This window comes from Neopsephotus bourkii, unplaced genomic scaffold (assembly GCF_033783945.1).
Source record: "Neopsephotus bourkii isolate Nb327-2 ecotype Australia unplaced genomic scaffold, CSIRO-AGI_Nbou_v1 NB_1630, whole genome shotgun sequence".
NCBI classification, from domain to species: Eukaryota; Metazoa; Chordata; class Aves; order Psittaciformes; family Psittacidae; genus Neopsephotus; species Neopsephotus bourkii.
The window spans coordinates 5,615,329-5,637,441 of NW_026902105.1; the positions used below are offsets into that span (position 1 = coordinate 5,615,329).

The 22,113-nt window shown below is 42.0% G+C and overlaps 2 protein-coding genes across 3 annotated transcripts in view; one reads left to right on the forward strand and one right to left on the reverse strand.

The window, feature by feature from the left end:
* NUDCD1 (NudC domain containing 1) overlaps nucleotides 1-8,443 on the reverse strand; it is a 34,697-nt gene extending 26,254 nt beyond the window's left edge. The window contains exons 1-2 of one of the 2 annotated variants that reach the window (XM_061373395.1): nucleotides 8,287-8,443; nucleotides 1,421-1,575 (exon numbers count right to left, since the gene is read on the reverse strand). In XM_061373395.1, the coding sequence (XP_061229379.1) occupies nucleotides 1,421-1,575; nucleotides 8,287-8,398 (267 nt within the window). In that variant the 5' untranslated portion in view covers nucleotides 8,399-8,443. The remainder of the gene's footprint in view (nucleotides 1-1,420; nucleotides 1,576-8,286) is intronic. The other variant, XM_061373396.1, reaches the window with a different exon arrangement.
* A 245-nt stretch (nucleotides 8,444-8,688) lies between these two features.
* ENY2 (ENY2 transcription and export complex 2 subunit) lies at nucleotides 8,689-14,235 on the forward strand. Its single transcript, XM_061373417.1, has 4 exons — nucleotides 8,689-9,001; nucleotides 11,100-11,170; nucleotides 13,424-13,498; nucleotides 13,721-14,235. The coding sequence occupies exons 1-4, from the start codon at nucleotides 8,934-8,936 to the stop codon at nucleotides 13,795-13,797; spliced, it is 291 nt and encodes a 96-aa protein (XP_061229401.1). The 5' UTR covers nucleotides 8,689-8,933; the 3' UTR covers nucleotides 13,798-14,235.
* The last annotated feature ends 7,878 nt before the right edge of the window (nucleotides 14,236-22,113 follow it).

The window sequence follows — 22,113 nt, forward strand, 5'->3', positions numbered from 1 at the left end:
ATGGAAAGCCCAAGACCAGCTCCTGAGAGGAGCTTTGTGTGACTTTGTTTCCCATCATCCTACTCCAAGTTTTTTTTGGCAATAGATTAAATTAATTTCCCCAAAGTATAGTCTGTTTTGCCTGTGATGGCAACTGGTAAGTGATCTTCCTGCTTTTATCTCAATCCACAAATTTTTTTCTGCTTTATCTTCTCATTGTCTTGTTGAAGACAGACCACAGAGAGTGTCTGGGTGCATGTCTGGTTGTGAGGCAGGGTTAACCAACCACAAAAAAAAGCACACAAAAAAATGATGCTGTGACAAGCTTCTTTACAAGCTTCTTTCTTTTAGACGTTCCTACTGGGAAACCAGGTATCTCAAAAGATCTGGAAGAAATCCCAGAAGATTATTCTGTTCAGCAAGAGTCTGCCAAAGGCTCCAACTGCTTCTACATTCCATGAAAAGTAAAGGAACTGTTCTGCAGCTTCAGTTTCCCATCTACCATCCTATGGAAACCTCTACTTCCTGAAAAATCCAGAACTACCACTTCTGGATTTTTCTCAGCTTGGCCTTGGACTAGTAATTTCCACACCAGAACCCTTCACAGAGTAAGCCATGCTCTCTCAAACTATCACAGATCTCCCTGTGTTTTTTGTCCTGCAGGGTTACAAGTCAAATTTTTTGGTAGCATGATAGTAGATATTTTCCTTTCCAGTCTTTTATTCCTTAATGACCAAGTACTACAATTGCATGTACCAGAAATATGGTGCCTATCACCTCCAGAATGTGTCCTTTCACCTCCAGAATGCAGAACAGCTCTGTACCGCAAACTAGTGCATCAATGCATTAAAATGGCTCAAAAGAAACAAAGTTTTACTACTTAAGAACATAGGCATAAAAGCAGAGAACTGTCATGTTTTTCCAAACGTGGCTAGCTTGCTTGCACTATTTCAGGTTTGCTCAAGGCCACCAGCATCTTTTTGCCTCCAAGAAGTGATGCCAAGAGTAAGCTACTAGCCCATAAAGACCCGGATTTCTAATTCTAATCCATATATCTTCTTTCTCTCCTTGTATCTACAATGTCAGGATTTTCACATTAGCAAACAAACATTAAGTAGAATAGGGGAGAAAAGAAGTGTCAGCAACTAGAAAAGAAGTATCCACTCTTTCTTCTACTTGTCACTGTGTCTATCTTCCCCAGATTGGAAGCAGGTGACTGAAAGCACTACTGCAATACTAATGCAATACTATTAAGGAAAGTGTGTCAGACACCTCACTTTAAATCCTTTCATCCTTCCTGGTGAACAGCACTTGTGTTAGTCTACCTTGTTCTCGGCAGTAGCTTCCCTCAGTTTTTGCATTCAGCTCCTAACTGCTATATTTTCTATCCTATGTCCCACTTTTTCAAATTCAGTAATTTTTTAATAAAGTTTATTCTTACCAGAGTCACTGACAGATTCATAATCCTTCCAAACTGATCAACATAGTAGACATTATCCTGGTACCAGGAATCAAGATGAAGATAATTATACATGCCAAAAGCACGCATGTGGTCAAGGGTATATTGATCATCACGAAGCTTCACTTCTGCTACAGCTGGTGGAGGTAAAAACAAAAACAAGAAAAAAAGACAAAAAGACTATTTAAACATTCATTTATCATGTAATAATTGACAGTTCAAACATAACTTAAGAATAATTCCTCCATCTTTTGTCGATAGGGTCTGGCTTATTTGAATAAAAATACATTATGCATACATAGTTTAAAATTTCACCATAAACTTGGAAAGCAGGTCATCCTCACTGAAGGCCAGTGCAGCTATTCACTGAGACCATCCAGTAACTATAACCATTAGTGGCCCATGGTGGTGGGCTCATCCTGGCTGGACATCAGATGCCCACCAAAGCCACTCTGTCACTGCCTTCCTCAGCTGGACAAGGGGGAGAAAATATAACAAAACATCCATGTATCAAGAAAAGGACAGAGAGAGATCACTCACCAGTTACCGTCATGGGCAAAATATACCAAACTTGGGGAAATTAGTTTAGTTTATTACCAATCAAATCAGGGTAGGATAAAGAGAAGTAAAACCAAATTTTACAAACACTTTCCCAAACTCCTCCCTTCTGCCCAGGCTCAACTTCACTCCTGATTTACTCTACCTCCTTCCCCCACCTGTGACAAAGGGAATAGGGAATAGGGATTGTGATCAGTTCACCGCGTGTTATTTCTGCTGCTCCTTCTTTCCCAGGGGAGGACTCCTCACACGCTTCTCCTGCTCCAGTATGGAGCCTCTCCCACACAAAACAGTTAGAATCATAAAACAGGGTGGGAAAAAACCTTAAGCTCTTTATTGACTTCTCCAAATGGAGTCCTTCCCACAAGCTGCAGTTGTTCATGAACTGCTCCAGCGTGGGTCCCTTCCATGGGTGCAGTCCTTCAGGCACAAACTGCTCCAGAGTGGGTCTCCTGTGTGGCCACAGCTCATGCCAGAAACCTGCTCCAGCCCAGGCTCCTCTCTCCATGGGGCTGCAGGTCCCGCCAGAAGCCTGCTCCAGTGCAGGTTTGGGACCTCCATGGGCTGCTGAGGCACATCCTGCCTCACCACGATCTGCACTATGGGCTGCAGGGGAACCTCCGTTCTGGTGCCTGGAGCACCTCTTGCCCTCCTCCTTCACTGACCTTGCTGTCTGCAGAGCTGTTTCTCACACATATTCTCACTCTCCTCTCTCCAGCTGCAATTGCTCCTGTGCAGTAACATTTTCCCTTCTTAAATGTATTATCCCAGAGACACTACCACCTTCACTGATGGGCTCGGCCTTGGTCAGGGCTGGGTCTATCTTGGAGCCGACTGGCATTGGATCTATTGGAGATGGGGGAAGCTTCTGGCAGCTTCTCACAGAAGCCACCCCTGAAATAGCCAAAGTGCCACCAAAATTTCCAACTAAGCTTTGTCTAACTGAAAGAAGCTGAAACACTGGCTGTTCGCTACTACAGTACCTTCTTCAAGGCAAGACAAATGCTACCTGTGCTCATCCACTTGAGGAAGATTTTTCCAAATAGAAAACCTCTCATCAGCTGCCAGTAATCAGAACTGGTCTTACCTAAGACAAGCCAAGCTTTTATCTAAACTATGCAGCTTTTTCTTCCTATTCCATACCTAGAGATCAAGCAGCTGTAGTTGCAACATCTAATAATACAGAAAAATCATCAAATTTCAGCCAAGACATCAGTAGAAGTCTAGTCATCCTTTTGCAGATAGTCTCAGACAGACTGGAACTCCAGTTCACTCTCTCGTACAGTCATCTCAGGATCCTTAGCTTCCTTGCAGGAAGTTTATCTTGAACTTCACACAAGGAAAATCCTTTAGACAGTTTTAAGTAAACTGTCAGCCCATGACGATTAGCCTTTAAAACCAGAGTATGGGGAAAGCACCTCAAGGCTAATCCTTCTCACAGCAACAGTTACTTTAATTCCTCCTATTTTATCTTCCACTTTCTTCTCTTTTCTGCTCAAAACCAGAGCAAAGCTGTTTCCAGTATTTCACTTCCATCCACACTCATATCAGGGGTCATTCACAACTTTATGTAGCAGTCCCCATCTTAGACCTCTTACGCTCTTTAGCATCTACTTAAAACCTACTGAAGAACCAGTAATTTCCTCTGCTCTGCCAGAACACCAATTACAGCAACAGCAGATCATTTTGCAGTGCAATCAGTGCCACTGCACAGCTGTCACAAAACCATCCATCAGACAGTGACTGGATGGCTCAGTGAAAACTGACCCCATCAGGGACATGGGCTATTAATATTAACATAAAAGTGACTACAGGAAACTGTGCAAGATTATACTGTCCGATTAATAAAAATACCCAGTCACACTATGCAAAATAATTAGCAATTAGTCTCCTAATCACTGTTGATATTTGCAAGCCAACAGTATTAATTCCACTCAGCTCAAATCATTATTCACATTCACCACACAGGAGGGATTTCTGTATCCCTCCAATTAATAAATTGCTGTTCCCTTGAAGAGCCAGGGCCCTTCAAAACAAGCCAGAATATCCACAAAGGAGCCAGAAGAAAATGCACCTTACATAGTGGGAAAGACTGCTACCCATTACAATGTCTACTTTAAATAATTAGAATATTTTACAGTAAATTACACTAAAAGAAATTTACATTACAGTAAAAGAGATTAGAAGGATATGTTTGTTGTGAAAATGTTTTTAAAGCTGTTCGTACAATCAAGCTTTATCACAGAGATATATTTTCTAACATGACATAAGATGATGTGAATATTCTGAAAACAATTAAAGACAAAATCAAATATAATCCAGGATAACTGTTTCCAGTGAAACCAAGTAGATGTCATCTACTTCCTGTATAGTTACATTAACTGATCTGAAATTAAACACACATGCGGAAGCATGTAAAGCTTTTTTAACACAGATAACCTAAAACTCTCTTACTTCAGAAGGCTTTTCTTCTCCACTTCTCCCTCCTCACCCCCTAGACATGTTGCTACTGTCAGAATTGCAACTGAAACACATAGTGAACATTCCAAGTTCGATGCTTCCTGAAGCAAGTGTACAACCTGTCAAGAAAACTATTGGAATAATACACTACTGGTTAGCTAATTGTAATGTGATGAGCTTTATAACCATGAATAAAGTTTTTGGCCTTGAGCTTTTCAGCCTGAAATGCTGACACACCTAGAATACCAAGTGATTAGGAATACTGCACAATTGCAATATTGAATTAATTCTTCAGAAACAGGAGTCAGAAACTATACAATATATGGGCAATTTTAAACCAGGAACTCAAACAAATCTCTACTGCACTGTCATAAAACACTTTAAATAAGGTTATCAATTGCTTGCAGAATGTATCCTGTATATATAGCTCTATGCCAAGGAGAACTAGTTAGAGTAACTATTCCACCTTCAATTAATTGAAATCCATTCTGTGATCAAGTGAAATGTGTGCACAAATGCCATCTGCTATCACATACCATGTGCTCAAATAGTTTATAGGAGATTTTACACTAGGATGAAGTTCATTCCTTCTTTCTACAGCCTTCCAGGTTCAAGTTTTCTTGATGGTCCTTGGAAAAATGAGGAGAAAACCAACAGAGCTGAGTGCAGAATAATAAAGGACAAAAGAGAGAAGAAATAGAGACTTTTAATAAAGCAAATTCAGGAAAAAGAGAAGTTAATATAAATGGAAAAGAAAAAATACTTAGATCACCGCCTCATTCAGTCACACAGTTTTGCCTGGCTTTTGTTTGGTCAGAATTTTTTTGCTGATTTTTGCTGTTGTTAGGTTTATGGTAGGGTTTGTTGTATGGGCTGTTCTGTGCGCTTTGTTTGGGGTGTTTTGGTGTGTTTTTTGGGGGAGGGGTTGTTTGTTTAAGAGCCTAGCACTGGGCTCTTCATTTTTTGGAGGCTCAATTAACAAGCAGCAGTTAATGACAGCTATTCAACAGAATGATGCATGGTCTCCTTCAATGTTGATAAATCTGCACTACTAAAACCCCGGAACATTGATTCATACTCTGTCATACCCCAAAAGAGACCAAATATACAGAATGTATAAATTATATCCCATCGTTCAATATTATTTCTCAATAACCCTGGTTAGGTGGGATATTTCAGACTAGTACAAAGAAAATTATGCCACTTTTCTAGAATTATATTTACCTCCAGTTTCATGCTTGAAAAAGTAATTTGATTCAAAATAGTTCAAAGATAATTAAGCAAAGAGTTTCACACATGTCACCTTTACCTAAAAGAAAAAGCACTAAATGCAAAGGAACTCATAAGAATCAACAGGAGTGAGACATCTCTGACCTAAGTGGATCTTATTATAATTATTACTCTGCACTGAGAAAAAGAAGCTCCTCTGAATAAAGAACACTATCAAGGGACTATACTTTAAATAAATAGAGGAGTCTTATCTGCCATCAAACATGATACAGCAGAACTGAAAAAAAAAAAAAGGAAAACTAGTGAGGAACATCCCCTCTATCCCCCATTTTTCAGTGTTTACTGAATACATCAAAACAACTTTACAATACTGGAAAATATGTAAAATAATTATAACAACATATTATTTGGTGCATCGAATGTTATATGCTTGTATGTCATAGTTTGATCTGCAATGCCACCCAGTGGCCGTAATTCAGTATTTCATATAATTTTATATCCTCACGGAAGAGCTTAATTTATTTTCTAGTATCAGCAACCAAAGATCTTTCTAACCCTGCATTAATTCTTTTTCTTTTAATATCAACAAATATCCTTTTATAGTTAATGGCAGCATCATCTCATTGCTGCTGTTGAGTAAAAGTACAAGGCTTGGTTATTCTACTGCAGTACCTTAACAGGCTAAACATAAAATGTTCCTGTTTTAATAAACATCTAGCTTGCTGAAAACAAGCATAGGCTGACAGATACAGAGAAAATAACAAGGGAAGGGACTACAATACCACCCACCGAAATGAGTCTGACCCCAAGAAAGAGCCCGTGCCCTTCCAGGGAGCTCTCAGTTACCTCCCCGGGCATGACGTGCTGTGGTGTGGAATACCTCTTTGGCTAGCTTGGGTCAGGTGTCCTGTCTGAGCTTCCTCCTGGCCTCCCTCTTCCCTGGCAGAGCATGAGACACACAAGTCCTTGGTCAGAGTAAACATGACTTAGTAACAACTAAAAACATCGGTGTTATCAGCTCTATTCCCAGGCTGAAAGCCAAAACTCAATGCTGCACCAGCTACTAAGAAGGAGAAAAAATTGACAGCTGCTGCTAAACCCAGGACAACAAAACGTCTAGAAAACAGGTATCTCGGCCTCTGTGATATGGGAATTGGAAAATGGCACACATACCAATCTTCTGTCACACAGGCTACTGAAGTTATTACATAAAATATCTGAATAGACAAGAACTGGCTAGATTCATCTCTCCATTAGCTACTCCATCATTCCAGAAATTTAATAAGAATCTGTAAACCTCACCTACTGAGAAGAGGTGCACAACTGACTACCCAAGAACCACAGACCTTATCTAATCAAAGGCAGAGTACCAAATAAAGGGCAAACTAAGAGGCTGTACCTACACCACACTAATTGCTGTCATCTTTGACACAGCTGTAATACACTCCTAAGACACATTCACTTATATTTGGACTGTCTTTTAAAAGTGGGCACCTAAATTAGTCTTACAGTAAAAAATATCAAAGTACATAACAAAAATGTTACTCTTTTTGAATTTTCCAGCCCTACGACAGATGCACATACAATACCACCTCATGTTCATTCACTCCCGCAATACACAGTTCACAAACAGCTTCACATTCTGCCCACAATTTACCATGGCAAACACACCTTTCTGACCCACTACTAATACCATGTATTTAACACAAACCAAAGTAACAAGTAATAGTTAGCTCTATAGACAAGCACATAAATCAGCAGACATACAGAGGCAGACATCAGTCCACCCAAATTACATATTACTCTCTCAGAAAAGTAACTCATCTGCCTACAAAGCCCATATCTTTATTTAAGTCTTTTTGTAGGTGGATGAGAGATTTCAGGGGGCATGCCTAAGGTTGTAAGCACATCTCCAACATCACTTTGTGCTAACATTCTTCTCAGCAAATTAGTCCATTAATGGACCAGTACCTCAAATGTTACTCATAACACTTAGCACAAAAAGTAGAGCACGGAATAAACAACCCTTAGATCCTTATCTGAACTGTGGATAGAGCAAGAAAGTAAAAAGACTAACTGCTGAGGTCTGTAGGAGATACTGATTTTATACATACTTCTATAAATCACCTGCACTCCATCACATTCACATGTACCCTGCCACTGTGAACACTATTGCGTGTGTACAAGGCAAAGCCAGATTTATCACACAGATTCCCTTACTAATTTAGAAACTCAGTTCAAACTCACAGGGGCAGGCCATTGTAATGTGCGGGGATGTAACAACAGCCTGAGACCTTGATCCACCACGGAGCTGGGTGAACACACGGGGACACCAAAGACAACGGTGCAGCCAATTGTAACGAGAGCAACCAAGAGGAAACGCTAGGTATGCCAACCGCCGACTGTTCCGACCCAGGAGAGGCGCGCAGGCCGCCCATCACAGCGGGCCGGGCTGCCCCCACCTCGGGGAACGCCTGCAACTAGGGCCACTGGGCCTCCCAGGGGAGTACCGCAGGAGGACCCTCCAGGCCACAGGGCGAAGGGGAGGCCGGCTGTCTCACCCGCCCAGCCAAGCCGTGCCGCCCCGCCCCACTCCTCACCCGCGTCGAGCTCCAGCTGGTAGCAGGCCAGCGGCTCCAGAGACAGCTTGTAACCCTCGAATTTGGGGTCCAGGAGCAGGCGCTTGGCCTGCAGAGAGCAGTGAGCCGCCATGCCGCGGCACCGGGAGCAGCTCGGAGAATAGGCGGGAGCCACCGCGCAGCACCACGGGGCCGGGACAGCGGGGCATGCCGGGAGCTGTAGTCCCCAGCCGCACTTCCTGTCGGCGCCCGAGCGTGAGGTGCTCCATCTCGTGCCGCCGAGGCCTGTGTGTGTCGTGCTGCGGCGGGGGTGAGCCCGTAGCGACGGATCGTGGCCTGCTGGGGCCTTGCCCCGTGCTCGCAGCTCCGATTCGGCCGCGGGGGGAGCCCGGGCGGGCGGGAAGGGAGGGGAGGAGAGGAAGGACGGGATGCGGGGAGTCCGCGCCCGCTTCAGCGGCTCGGTTAGCTACCGGCACCCCAGAGCGAGGCAGCCCGGCCCGGCGGGTGCTGTTCTGGTGCTGGTTCCGGGGCTCTCTCCGGTCGTTAGCAGCGGGCGTGGTGCTGTCTGTAACTGTGCGAGTGACTTTCCTTTTGTTATGTTAGTGACACGGATGGTGGTCAGCCCCTCATCTGCGCCCTGTCGTTTGTGAAAAACCTGGACTTCCAACATGAACAAAGATGCCCAGATGAGAGCAACCATTAACCAAAAGCTAATAGAAACAGGAGAGCGAGAACGGTAAGCAGGCTTCTGATTCCGTGCCACTTGAAAAATACCATCGAACATGAGCCACTCCTAGAAGTAAAGATTAAGTAGATTTAACGCTAAATCCTGCAAATACCTGCATGTGAAAGCCTTATGTATTATGTAAAGCTGTATTAAAAAATATCTTATTTTTGCCTTTGGAGCAGTTTTATGTTAGTTTTTCACTTGAAAAGGGGAGATAGAAAAATAAAGGAGGGGGTGGTTGGCTTATGAACTCTTAAACTCTTAGCTTTTTCTTATTCCAGCATTTTTTGCCCTTGGTTCTTATAAAAATCACCATTAAAATGCACTTGTTGCAGTTAAATTTTGTTATTTCCTGATAAAGAGAATGAGACAAAGCTTCCCTATTTGACTTTCTCCTGTGTATTTGTCTCATGTTAGGGAAGTAAATATGCAACGGAACACATAAAACAGCACTTGTGCAAGTCATTCTAGCGATCCCAATAAAGGTAAACAATTGAATTATGCAGTGTGGTGTGGCAGCTAGGTTTTGGCCTTTTGTTGTCTCTTAAGTCTGTTTTATTTGCATTATAGTTACATATCATTAGCAGACTTATAAATAGTTTGGGTTGGAAGGGGCCTTCAAAGCTCATCCAGTCCAGCCCTCCTGCAATGAGCAGGGACATCTTTAAATAATCAGGTTGTCCAGAACCACATCCAGTCTGGTGTTGAATGTCTCTGTGGATGACACATCCACCACCTCTCTGGGAAACCTGTGCCAGTATTTTACCACCTTCATTGTAAAAACTTCTTTCTCACGTCCAGCCTGAATCTCTCTCTTTTAGTTTAAAACCATCACCCCTCGTCCTGTCACAAGGGCTCCTGTTAAAAAGTCTCTCCCCAGCTTTCTTATAGGCCCCTTTAAAGAACTGAAAGGCCACAACAGAGTCTCCCTGGAGCTTCTCCAGGCTGAATGACCCCAACTCTCTCAGCCTTTCCTCACAGGAGAGGTGCTCTGTCCCTCTGATCATTATTGTGGACTTTCTCTGGACCCTCTCCAATAGGTTCATGTCTTTCCTGTGCTAAGAACTACAGAGCTGCACACAGTACTCTGTGTGGTGTCTCAGCAGAGTAGAAGGGGGAGAATCATCTCCCTTGGCCTGTTGGCCATGCATCCGCATCATCATTTCACTATACTCATAACACCATGCACCAAAAGCTCCATTTCCTTTATTTCTCAAGGCGTGTATGAGAAGGAGTCTTCTCCTTAAGTCATCACATAGCCCTGTGCCCAGTGTAACCTTTCATAGACACGGTGTCTACACTGTGCTCCTTTCCTGGTTGTGACCATCCCACTGGAGATTTCACAGCGCTTCAGCAGAGCAAGCAATTTCTTGAAATGGTATTGGGAACTATTTTAGTCTAACAGTGAGAAGAGTTTTGTCAGGACATCAAAAGCTGTATTATAAGCAAGTTTTATCAGAGCATTTCTATGATCAGTACTAATTTTCACTTTCTTAGCTAACTTTCAATATTCTCTATTGATACATGGAGTAGATGTATCATTGCAGCAGATTGTTGTAAGTCTTGTCCATTTTAACGCCTGAATCCTTTTTGCTTATGCTTATAATTGCTAACCACATTAGAAAGATACCTGGTCCCTTTGTCTTCACCGAACAAGAGGTAAAGCATAACTGGGAAGATAAACTGCTGTTGAAAACAGTTGTATGGAATTCTTCTTTTAGAAGGGAAGAGGGAAGATTTTCTCTTGAAGGCCTGTTTTCAGGTGAAATATTTTAACTTTTAAAGTAAGCATACATATGCTGACAGAGTAGACCTGAGCAGTTCAAGTGACTCAAGGGCTTCTACCTCTTTTCTGTGGCTGCAGCATTAATGCTGCCTGAAAGAAATACTGTGAAATTAGCTTCTGAGCTGCCAACTCCTCTCAGTCCAACATGGTAAACTGAAATTACTACTCATTCACGTTAGGGTTCACATGCTGTTCAGCTGTTTCTGCTGCTGGTCTGGGAGTTCTGTTGTGTGAATTGTAGACTTAATTGTCATCCTGAAACATAGTTAAGCTGTCAGGAATGTTTTCTGTTCCTAACAAGTTTGTATATTGTCTTAACAGCCTTAAAGAGTTGCTTAGAGCCAAATTAATCGAATGCGGCTGGAAGGATCAGCTGAAGGCACACTGCAAAGGTAACAAGGGTCAAATAACTAATGTCCTTTGTAATCAGCTGAAGTTCTGGCCAAGTAAAAGTCCCAGATGAAGGCTTTGCTGTGTAATACTCAATTTAAATAAGACATGGGCAAGAGGAAGGTATCCCTGGCAATTGGTTTTCCATGCAAGAAAGCAGCTTGCCATCTTGCACACTTCTTTTCTGATCTGAACCTTCTTAAGTTCAGGAGGAAAAGTCTTGGAATTGATTCCCTACATATTCATGATGATACAGCTTTTTGTTTTGAGAGAGATGACTTCCTTACCACTGGAGAATAAAAAACAATATAGAAGAAGATGGAGCAAATAAGTGATACGCAACTTAACAGCTTGAAAGAACTCTGTTTGCACATGGGAGATGAAGTACATTTGTACTCTTTCCAAGTACAATTCTTGAAAGTAAGATCACCTACTTAGATGAGAGAAAAGAAGCTGATGAACCTCTAGATATCTGAATCTTTAGTTCTGAGTTAAGTATTGAGCATTGCTACAATTTACTGGCTTGTAAATTATATGAGATTTACAAATAGTATTTCAGCAACCAGGAATACTACCACGTAATGAAATTTCCTTAAAACAAATAACAAATGCCTGGAGCTTTTGCTTTAGTTCTGATTTGGTCTATTGTGCCCAGCTACTGAATATTCCATCACAAAACTTTTCATTTGATAGGGCTGAGTGTGTTGCTGCAGAATATATATGGACTCAGTCAGAAATCGGTATGATCAGACAAAAGACGTTTATTACAAAGCCTTAACTCCTTGTATACTATTTCTTACATGTGCTTACAGTGATTTGGCATATTATGATTGGATACATGTCTTGAAGACCCTTAGTGACTAACATATAATTGGTTAAACACAGGTGTGAGAAATTGACCTCAAAAGCTTGCCAGCAGTCCACAGTTCTCATAACTCAGTGAATTCCAGGTTCTTCTTATCTTGCTTGCTTAAGCTTCTTTGGGCCTCTCATGGCCTTGCTGTATCTTTCAGGATTATTCAGAGCTTATGTAACAATTATCCATTCTCCTGTGAGAACACTGTCTCCACAGTGTGTTGTTTTCATAGGTGGATTTGCAGAAAAGGCTGAAATGATCCATGCTGGCAGTTGTCTGCCTGATACCACTGCCAGAGGTTCCCCATTTCAGTAGTACAGGTAGTGGAAGGGATGTTTATCTGCTTTCTCAACTTTATATACTCTGCTATAGGAAAGTTATGTAAAATGTTTGGTTTATATTAGTACTTTGAACTGTAACTGCAAGCAGAAGTTCATTTGTCCCTGTTAAGGGCCCAACAGCCTCCAAAGGAAAGGACAGAGAGGAATTGGGGGGGTGGGGTGGGGAGTGTCTGTTGTTGTTATTGTTGGGCTGGGGGTTTTGGGGTGGTTTTTGGTAGCTTGTTCTAGAGCTTCTTGCCATTGTGGGTTACAACCAGTAATTGAGCAATCCAGGGTTATCTTCAACAGGAAATTCAGCCAAGAAAAACAGTGTACTAATAGTTCATGTGATGTCAGTTCAGAAAATGGATTTAGTGTCTTGAACAGTCAGTCCTGTGGATACAGTTAAAAACATTCACATTTCCACAAAAAAAAACCTCAGGTTTATGCTGCTGATTGGAAGTTTCTTCTCAGCATTGATTTTGCATCTTTAGGTCTTCAAGGTACTATAAGTAAACAGTTGTTTAAATGCTAATATGCATTAATCATACAGCATATCTTAATCTAGGTTTTGCTGTAGATGCATATCTTCTTTCAGATATGCTTTTTTACTTTGTTGAAATACAGAGGTGTTATTTAAACCAATTAGGAGGAGTAGTGAGCATTTACTGTCACTGTGTTCTCTCTTGCTATATATTCCAGAGTCTTTTTCCAACCGCATTTCTTTATCCCTATCATGTAAATAATGTGTTTGAAGAGATAAGCGCTACAACACTCAAGCAATACAGACACCTGGTAATGCTCAGATAATCTTAAACTGTGTTGTGTTTGATTCTAAAATATGAGCTGATCAAGATGCATCAGTAATTCCAAGTTTGCATTGTTAAACCCATGGTATGAATGAGAGGATAAATCCACTGTGCAATGCAGTAGGCACTGAGTTACATTTAGGTCACATGCTACTTCATATCCTCTGATGACCTACGTTTGCAGGTTTTGTCTCTTAATTATTGGGATAGGTTTTGTCTTCTAATTAATGTGCTAAAAGACTTAAAAATATAATTCTTGGTCTTCCCCAGATGTTATTAAAGAAAAAGGATTAGAGCATGTTACTGTTGACGATTTGGTGGCAGAAATCACTCCCAAAGGCAGAGGTAAGAAAATGTAAACATGGATGTGTTAGGACATATAAATACACCATTTTAAATGGGAAAAATATAGGTGTGCTATATGAGAATCAAGTAGCTTCAGTTACTTTCAGGTATTAACAGAATTGCAAGAACAAAAAAAAGAATAGCTGTTGTGAAAGGTCAGTATTAGCATATTTTCCATGTTGTCCTGGTTTTTTACTTCTTGCTTTCTTATTTGTGTTTCAGCCTTGGTACCAGACAGCGTAAAGAAAGAACTCTTGCAAAGAATAAGAACCTTCCTTGCCCAGCATGCCAGTCTTTAACTTTGATATTCGCCTAGGATAGTGTTTCTGTATTATGTCAGTCATGTCAGGATGGGAATGCAGTTTACATACTTAAGGATGATGAGTTGAAGTTCCTTTGCACTGCATTGATTTCTTAAACTTGGTGTTATTTTAATAAAAAAAAAAAAAAAAAGTGGATTTGTGGTTCTAAGGCTCTTCTCTGTGTCAGTGCACTGTGATATGGCATCACCTGTTCCTGGTTTTAATAAGCCATAATTTTATATGGCTTTGCAGAACTGCTCACATTTTAAAAAAAAAAAAAAAAAAGCAGCATATGAGGTAGAAATACAGAAGGGAGAAAGAAGTCTGTGAAAAATGGGATATGACATACTACTGAGCGTATCCTTTCTAATTTTCCCTTAGTAAGTAGCTGGATGGCATGAAGAAGTTAAGACTACATGAAAAAGTTGGTGGCATTCCTCCCAGTACTTCTTTGCTCTTGAGTGAGTGGTTTGAAGTCCACAATTTGTGTTGTTAAGTATTCACGCAGTAATTTTGAACTCTGAATTTTTCAAACAAAGGCAGTTGTATCTCTTCACATTTACTTGAATTAGAGTCACTATTCTGATCCACAACAACCACTGTTTTCTAGCTTTGCCTGTGTTATTGGTAATTAAAAATTATGTCAATCTTTAGGGCCTCTTTAAAGTGTAATACAATCATTTGCCAACATAAGTCTCTTTAAATTCTTTTATCGGTATCTGCAACATCAGCCAGGTCTATAAATGGCTGCAAAAATAAAGCTGATGAATAGAGAGAATTGGGAAAGGGGCTTTGAAGTGAGAACATTCAATTTTTGCCAGCTTCAATTTGAGGCCTCTAACAGATGATGAAGTGGAGAAGCACAAGCAAAAACTGATTGAGTAATTAGACAGTGTCGTGACTCGGCCACTGTGAAAAGTTAATTGACTCAATGTAAATCTCTATGCTCCTAATTACAAGAATACTCTCAAAATTGTCACTTAGAGTGGGGGCTCTGGAAGCCGTGCCTGCTCCCATGGATTTGTGGATTTCATTCCCCAGTTGTTGCTGCGAGCACTTCCCCAAGGATCCTCCCGGGGGAGCCAGTACCTCATGCATGGGGTGTACAGTAACCTTTGTAACCTTATCTAGATGTTCCTGCGCCGGCAGGGGGATTGGACTAGATGATCTTTTGAGGTCCCTTCCAATCTCTAACATACTGTGATACAGTGATACAGTGCCTGTGCCTCCTGGTTCCTTGGCTGTGGATGAGAAAAATAACGTGCTCTGGTTCATAGCAAAGCGCTTGTGCTCACTGGAAGGCAGGCTGTGGATGGGCTGAGCTCCCCCCTGCACAGGGATGGGGCAGAACAGCAGTGCAGGGCTGTTGGTGCCAGGCTGCGAGTGTTCAGTTATCATGTCTGCGCAGTCTGAGCTGGGCAACAGATGTGAGAGGAGTCCAGCAACAGCCAAAGGTGGTTATTGTTCCTCTGGCACTAGACAAAAGTCAGTCCAAACTAGGTAATACTGACTGTCAGTGAGTGGGACAAGACATAATCAGTCATGAACACCTTTTGCCTACACAAGACCAAGTTGCTGCTGAGACTGGAGCATGGCAGGAGCCAAAACTGGGGTCTGCTGCAGGACAGATGCCCCTTCTGAGAGCCTGTGCTGTGCTGTTTTAAAACTATCTTCCTGCCAGGTTGAGTGCACTTGCTGTATGTCATTGTCTTTGCTAAATAAAGGTGGATGTCAGAAAGAAGAAAATTCTTTCTTCCACTTAAAAGTTCATCCTACTTTTAAAATGCTTATTTGCATTAATCCCAGCCAGCAACTGAGCCCCACACAGCCACTCACTTGCTCTCCTTGGTGAGATGAGGGAGAGAACTAGAAAGTTGAAAGTAAGAAACTCATGGGTTGATATAAAGACAATTTAACAGGTAAAGCACAAGCTCTACATGCAAGCAAAGCAAAGCAAGGAATTCACTCACCACTTCCCATGGGCAGGCAGGTGTTCAGCCATATCTAGGAAAGCAGGGCTTCATCACACATAACAGTTACTTGGGAAGCCATCATTCTGAACTTCCCCCCACTTCCTTCCCCCAGCTTTTCCTGCTGAGCATGACACCATATGGTGTGGGATAACCCCTGGGTCCGCTGGGGTCAGCTACCCTGCCTGTGTCCTCTCCCAGCTCTTGCGTGCACCCACAACCTACTTACTGGTGGGGTAAGGAGCAGAAAAGGCCTTGACTCTGTGTTAAGCACTGCTCAGCAGTAACTTTCTTCCTCCGCTCCCGGAGGCATGGGGAGGATAATCAAAAAGAATGTAACACCCACAGGTTGAGATAAGCACAGTTTAATAACTATGGTATAACACAAACCATTACTGCTACCACCAATAATAATAATGATAAAGGAAATAACAAAGGAAGAGAATGCAATACCACCCACCAACCGGTAATACCCAGCCCAATCGAGCACTGACCGATACCTAGTCTTGCCCCACAGTGAACTAGCCCTTCCGGGTAACTCCCAATTACATCCCGGGCATGACGTGCTGTGGTATGGAATACCTCTTTGGTCAGTTTGGGTCAAGTGTCCTGTCTCTACTTCCTCCCAGCTTCCCCTCCTCCCTGGCAGAGCATGAGGCTCAGAAAGTCCTTGGTCAGACTAACCATTTGAGCAGTAAGTAAAAACATCGGGTGTTATCAACACTGTTCCCAGGCCGAAGGTCAAAAACAGCGCTGCACCAGCTACCAAGGAGAAAAAATTGACAGCTGCTGCTAAACCCAGGACATTGTGGCACCCTGATAGTTTGGCTTTAACTTACTTAGTGATTGAGCTTTTATTAGAGCAGTGAAAAATATCCAGTGCTTTTACCTGCTGGCTTTCTTTAAATTTCTAAATATTTGCAATTGAAATCAGAATTGTATTCTACTTGGCCTGTTTTTCTCAAGCTGTTAGTTTTTAGAAGAAACAGCTGTGGCTGCAGAGCCAAATTTGTAATGGCTGGAACCCAAAATGAGGAAAAATGAATTCCTCATAAATAATTTATACTTAACCACTTTAGTGTAATGAATTAGTTAATAAGCATTCTGCTTGGAATGAGAAAAAGCCTAATCCCACTTTAGTGTATTTCGCATATATGATGATGCTTTCCACCTGAACGGTATTGTTCTTAAATGCTTACCTTAAAACTAGTGAAGTAGTTGGAAGTAGAGCACAAAAAAATACCCCTCTGAGAAATCCCTGCTTATTTCTGTTAGTTGGAGTTGCTAGGAAAGTGGTTATCCATTCTTTCTATCATTGATCCTGAGCTAACATATTGAGTTGCTGCTGCTAAAATCTGCATCTGGCAGCCTGCGGGTGAACACTGACAAGGGCAGAGCAACTTGGCCTCTCCTGTTGGCTGGCTCCCAACAACAGTCTGGGTACAAAGTCAGCACAGCATTGAGTTTTTTACATCTGGTGCAGAGGGCAAAAGCGATATTTAATTTCCTGGAAGCAATGACACTTATTAAAAGGAAAGCTGACAGAAAATATGGTTGTGATGTGTCAGAATCTCCTCAGGGAGAAAACAGGAAACACAGGGCACTTTAACAGAGAAAGGCACAGAATCACAGAATGTTGGAAAGCACCTTAAAGCTCATCCAGTTCCAACCCGCTGCCACGTGCAGGGACATCTTCCACTAGATCAGGTTGCTCAAAGCTCTGTCCAACCTGGCACTGAAAAAAAAGCTGCAAGGGGAAAAGGGACATAAAGATCAGACGGAAATAGAAGTCAGACAAATTCAAATTTAAAACAAGATGACACTTGTAAAAGTACAGAAGCTTAATCACTGGAACAAGCTATGAAGAAACATGGTGGATCCTTCATTTTTCAACACTTTCCTGAGTACAAGATGCCTTTCTGGAAGAGCTGCTTCAGTTGAGAGTTACTCAGGCTTTGTGGAAATGCATTATTTGCCTATGAGTGTTCCCTAGAGCTGGCAGCAGCAGCTCAGTTTCTTCCAGCTGAGAAAGGTAAAACCATAATAAATACTCCACATTTATACTTCTGCTTCTTTGTGAAAGAAAGAGAGGCATCCCCCAGAACGTAAGGTCCAGAGCAGCTTGCTGATTTGTAAATGTCCTCTGCTAACTCCTGTTCCAGAAAAGCTCAGCAGCATCTCAAATGCTATTTTCTAACACTTCCCAAGGTAAACCTTCTAATGAACTTGCCATAGAGAGAAATGCTGCTTCAAGCAGTAGCTGTTAGCCCCAGTACAGGTGTAACTGGCTGGAATGCAGTTCCTTAAATCGATGACAGTAGTCACAGCAGCAGTTAAGCATCACAAAATCTTTTCTTTGTAACTTGCACTGAAAAATGTGCCTGTCTAACTAATCTGTTAACTTTTCCATGTGCATGTCACTGAGACAAGTTTCTGCCCAAATCCCAGATCCATTTGGTAATATCTGAGTAGTTCAAATTAAATTTCAAAATACCCATTGACATATTTTTTGCGAGGAGAAGTGTTTCATCAAACAGTCAATTGGGAGAAGAGGACTGTTCTTCCTCTGCTGAGTGAAGATCAGAAAGACTATTATCTGTGCTTGGTTTCTGCCTACTGACTGCTGCAACGATAAAGATGACTTAAAATGTTTCCTTGCTACCATGAGGTAAAGAGGAAAACTGGGTAACAAATTAAAAAAATTATTTAATTCACTTCCTCGCTTCCCTTCTTTGACTGCTGTCTCTTCTTAACTGTATATATGAGATTATGCAGTTATATTCAAAACCAGCTGTTAAATTTTCCCCCCACAAAAACTGGGCTTTAGGTGTCCCAATCCAAATTTTACTGAGACAGTGAAGTTAGTCTGAAGCTGGGATTGATTTGAGTCAGATTTTGGGAGCTCAACACTTCCAACAGCAACTTGGGTTTGGCACATAGGTGCTCAGACAAGAACTTGAGTTTTGAAGTTTTTGAGTTATAACATAGGTCTTTGTTGCTGCATTGATTTGTTTTAAAATGGAGAAAAGAAGGAGTCATGATTAATTTAATTTTATTTTCTATTATTTTCCCAACTTTGGAATAATTCTTTTAGAAAATTCTTCTAGAAATGAGATTATTAGATTTGGCAAAGGGCATGGAAAAAAGAAATGAAACATACATTTTACCAATAGATAGAAATTCTTCTAACAAATGATGAAGCATGAAGAAACATATTTTCATGATTCCCATCCCTCCGATGAACTCTAGATAGAAAATCCTTTGCTTTCCTAAATGCATTTCCAAACAAAACTCCACGACTATCTATTTCCATGCTATGCACTCTCTCCTATTTCCCTAAATGCAAACCATACACACCCACATGCAAACATATCCATGTAGATAACTATTTTTGTAAAGCAACATGCTAAATACTCAGTATTTTGAACTAAAAAATTCTAACACTATGCCTAGGATCTGTCTTCTAATAACTTGAACTTAGAGCTTCCAAAGGATTACTTGGGATGTGCGGGATGTGCACCTTTTCGCAATTTCAAATATGATTTTTCCTGTATTATACGCTTACTAAAAGTCAGGTTTTTTATTTTTTCTACAAAGGTCTCTCACCAGGATCACCAGTCTGGTAATTCCCTCAACAAGGCATTTCAAGCCTAAATGTGCATGAGGGAAGGAATTTATGGTACACTGGCAGAGGCAGTGGAGGTAGAGCTTCAGCCTGGAAGCCTTTTAGAGAGAAAAGAGGCTGTCATGACTACTTGCCTACTTACTTGGGAAAGGGGCAGATTTTTATACATGGTAGGATACACATTTGCCTAAACTTAGGCAAACTCTTAGACAATACTTAGACTTTACCAAACCCAGGTGCTCAGTAATGCTACAAAGGAATGGAAAATACGTCTCTCATCTAGGATTTCAAGACAGTTAATGATGACATTTCAAAAAGCAGAATATGAATTTGTAGCAGTGGCACAGAAATCTACTTGCAAATTTTACAGTAAAAGCCTGCAATTTTTCTGTGGTTGAAACTGTGAAAACTCTTTACTTTGGCCAGAATCAAACACTTGTCCAGGGTAAAATCTCTTCTGCAAATGTAAAACTCCAGTTACTGCACAATTCAACAGGACTGTAACTCGGGAAAAGCACCCTTAGATAAAAGTTATTTGTAGCTTTAACAAATGACTGAACAGTGAGAGAGCACACAAGCAAAGGAAGCACAGATATTGGAGGAATTCATACTGAAAGAGAAACTGTATCCTTTTTATGTTCAGAAATGGACATACTAAATAGAAACACAAATGTCATCAGACGGCATCTATCCAGTGGCTGTGGAACCATGAAATCATGAAGTGACAGAAACTGCTTTGCATGTAAAGAACTGACACTAGCAAACTTGCAAATTGTCAGGTGATGTCACATGTATGTTTAATCCTTAATACCTGCAAAAGAAAAGCATAAAAAAAAATGTAATTCCCTAATAAATTTTATTAGTTCACTGTAGCAGTGCTACACGTGCTGTGGCAATGAAATATCTAGGATTTAAGACCATTCTTTGGCATAAATCATGTTAAAAACTTAACAGCTAAGAGTTGATGGCATTTTTTAACAAGGAAATATTTATCCCTGCATTTATTTTGAAATAATGTTTATATTATTCCCAAATTTGAAGTTGCATAATTATATTTTCTACAAAAACAGCTATTCTCCATTTGTGGTCTGTCAATTTTCAGGGGTTTTTCCCATTAACACATCAGAAACACACAGGTCTGCTGTGTAGTCAGAGTGATAGGGTGGGCGAGCCACTCTGGCAGTTTTTGTATTAACTGTGGGTATTTATATACATATTTTAAAGCATTTCGTTCTCACTGTGGCATATTCCCTATTGAGTATATAGACTGTAATGCCAAAGCGAGTGTGTTCTTAAAGGAAACGATCTCTCCCACTGTGCCGTGCTTTTTTGAGTGAATGCACATGAAGATTATTTTCCAGTTTCTGCTTTAGACAGAACGCTGTCCTGAAAGGCTTAACTCTTTATTACACAAATAGTTTTGAAATAATGCTTAAAATTAAAACCAGCATTTAATGTATTGAGTTTCTCTTACTGAATGCAGGTTTTGCAGGCACAGCTACATCAGTCCCCACCTGAGCAACAATGCAGGAGAGCTGCCCTGCAGCTCAGCCACTGCTGTGCCCTGACTGCTATGGACTCTATAGATCCTGGACCAGCAGACTGACTCCCTGGCTTGTCCTCAGACCTGCCTTATCACCAGAAAACCACCTGTTGGTCTGGACCCTGAGCTGCAGCCAGCCTGCCTTCCTGAAGTCCTGGTTGGAGAGGCCCCTGCCCTGCCACCAGCTATGTCATGCTTGGCTCCTTGTCCCTCTGGCCTCTGCTTCCAGATGAAGAGTTGCAGAATGCAGTTACAGTGCCTGCTGGGATGCTAGAAGAGAGAAACAAAGGAATCCTGTTCTGTTCTCCCAACAAGAACTATGCTCCTAGTACTCACCTCCTCACTGCCTGAGCCAACAGTAGAGGAGACAGCAGTTAGGAGGTTCGCTACACAGCAGGAAGTCTGTAAGTGAAGGCACCTAAGGAGAGCAGAACCGAGCAGAGGAAGAACTGGGCGGTATGATTTGAAGGGGCGCTGTATGAGCTGCCTTGCAAGTTGACTAGGCCTCCCAGTGAGCAGGGATTGCACTGTCAAACGCGGCTGGAGGCACACACGGAGCTCTGGAAAAATCACAGGTTACTGAACATCTCCCTCCTCTTTTCTACACATCATCAGGGAATGAATAAACTGTGCCCGGAGGCCAGCCAGTTCGCACATACACAAGCCCTTCTTAAGGCGTCTGGATGAACAAATGGAGACACTGGCAAGGCCCCAGGACCCGCTGCCAGCTAAGGCTACACCCTATCAGAAGCTACTGCAGACAGTACTTTTTATCAGTTTCCAAATGTACAGCTCAGCATCTAGCCAACCACAACTGGTCTACCTGTACAACCACCGATGTAGCACCCTGATTTATTAAAGACCAATGCTTTTTACCGCAGCTCCCCGAGCTCACAAAGACCCCTCTCGGACTCCCGCGGGGCGAGGCAGCAGCCGTGCCGCGCGCAGCAGAACGGGCTGGGGCAAGGGGCAGGGGGCGCGGGCTGCCGGCGGGTCTGTCCCTTTGCAGAGGTCTCGCCGCATCCTCAGCAGCCGCCCGCTCCGCCACTGTCGGCAGAGCAGCCTCACTGTCGACGCCATGGCCACGGGAGAGAGCGAAGGGCGGGTCAGCGGCGCGCTGAGAAGGGGCGCGGCCGGAAGAGGCGGGCTCATCTCCCGGGTGACCGGAGGCCGAC

What these genes read in the sequence shown, in the direction of transcription:
- ENY2 (XM_061373417.1), top strand. Translation starts at nt 8,934, where the DNA reads ATGAACAAAGATGCCCAGATGAGAGCAACCATTAACCAAAAGCTAATA. An exon ending in GAAACAGGAGAGCGAGAACG is followed by an intron (nt 9,002 to 11,099) that starts GTAAGCAGGCTT and finishes TTGTCTTAACAG; the next exon opens with CCTTAAAGAGTTGCTTAGAG. An exon ending in GCTGAAGGCACACTGCAAAG is followed by an intron (nt 11,171 to 13,423) that starts GTAACAAGGGTC and finishes GGTCTTCCCCAG; the next exon opens with ATGTTATTAAAGAAAAAGGA.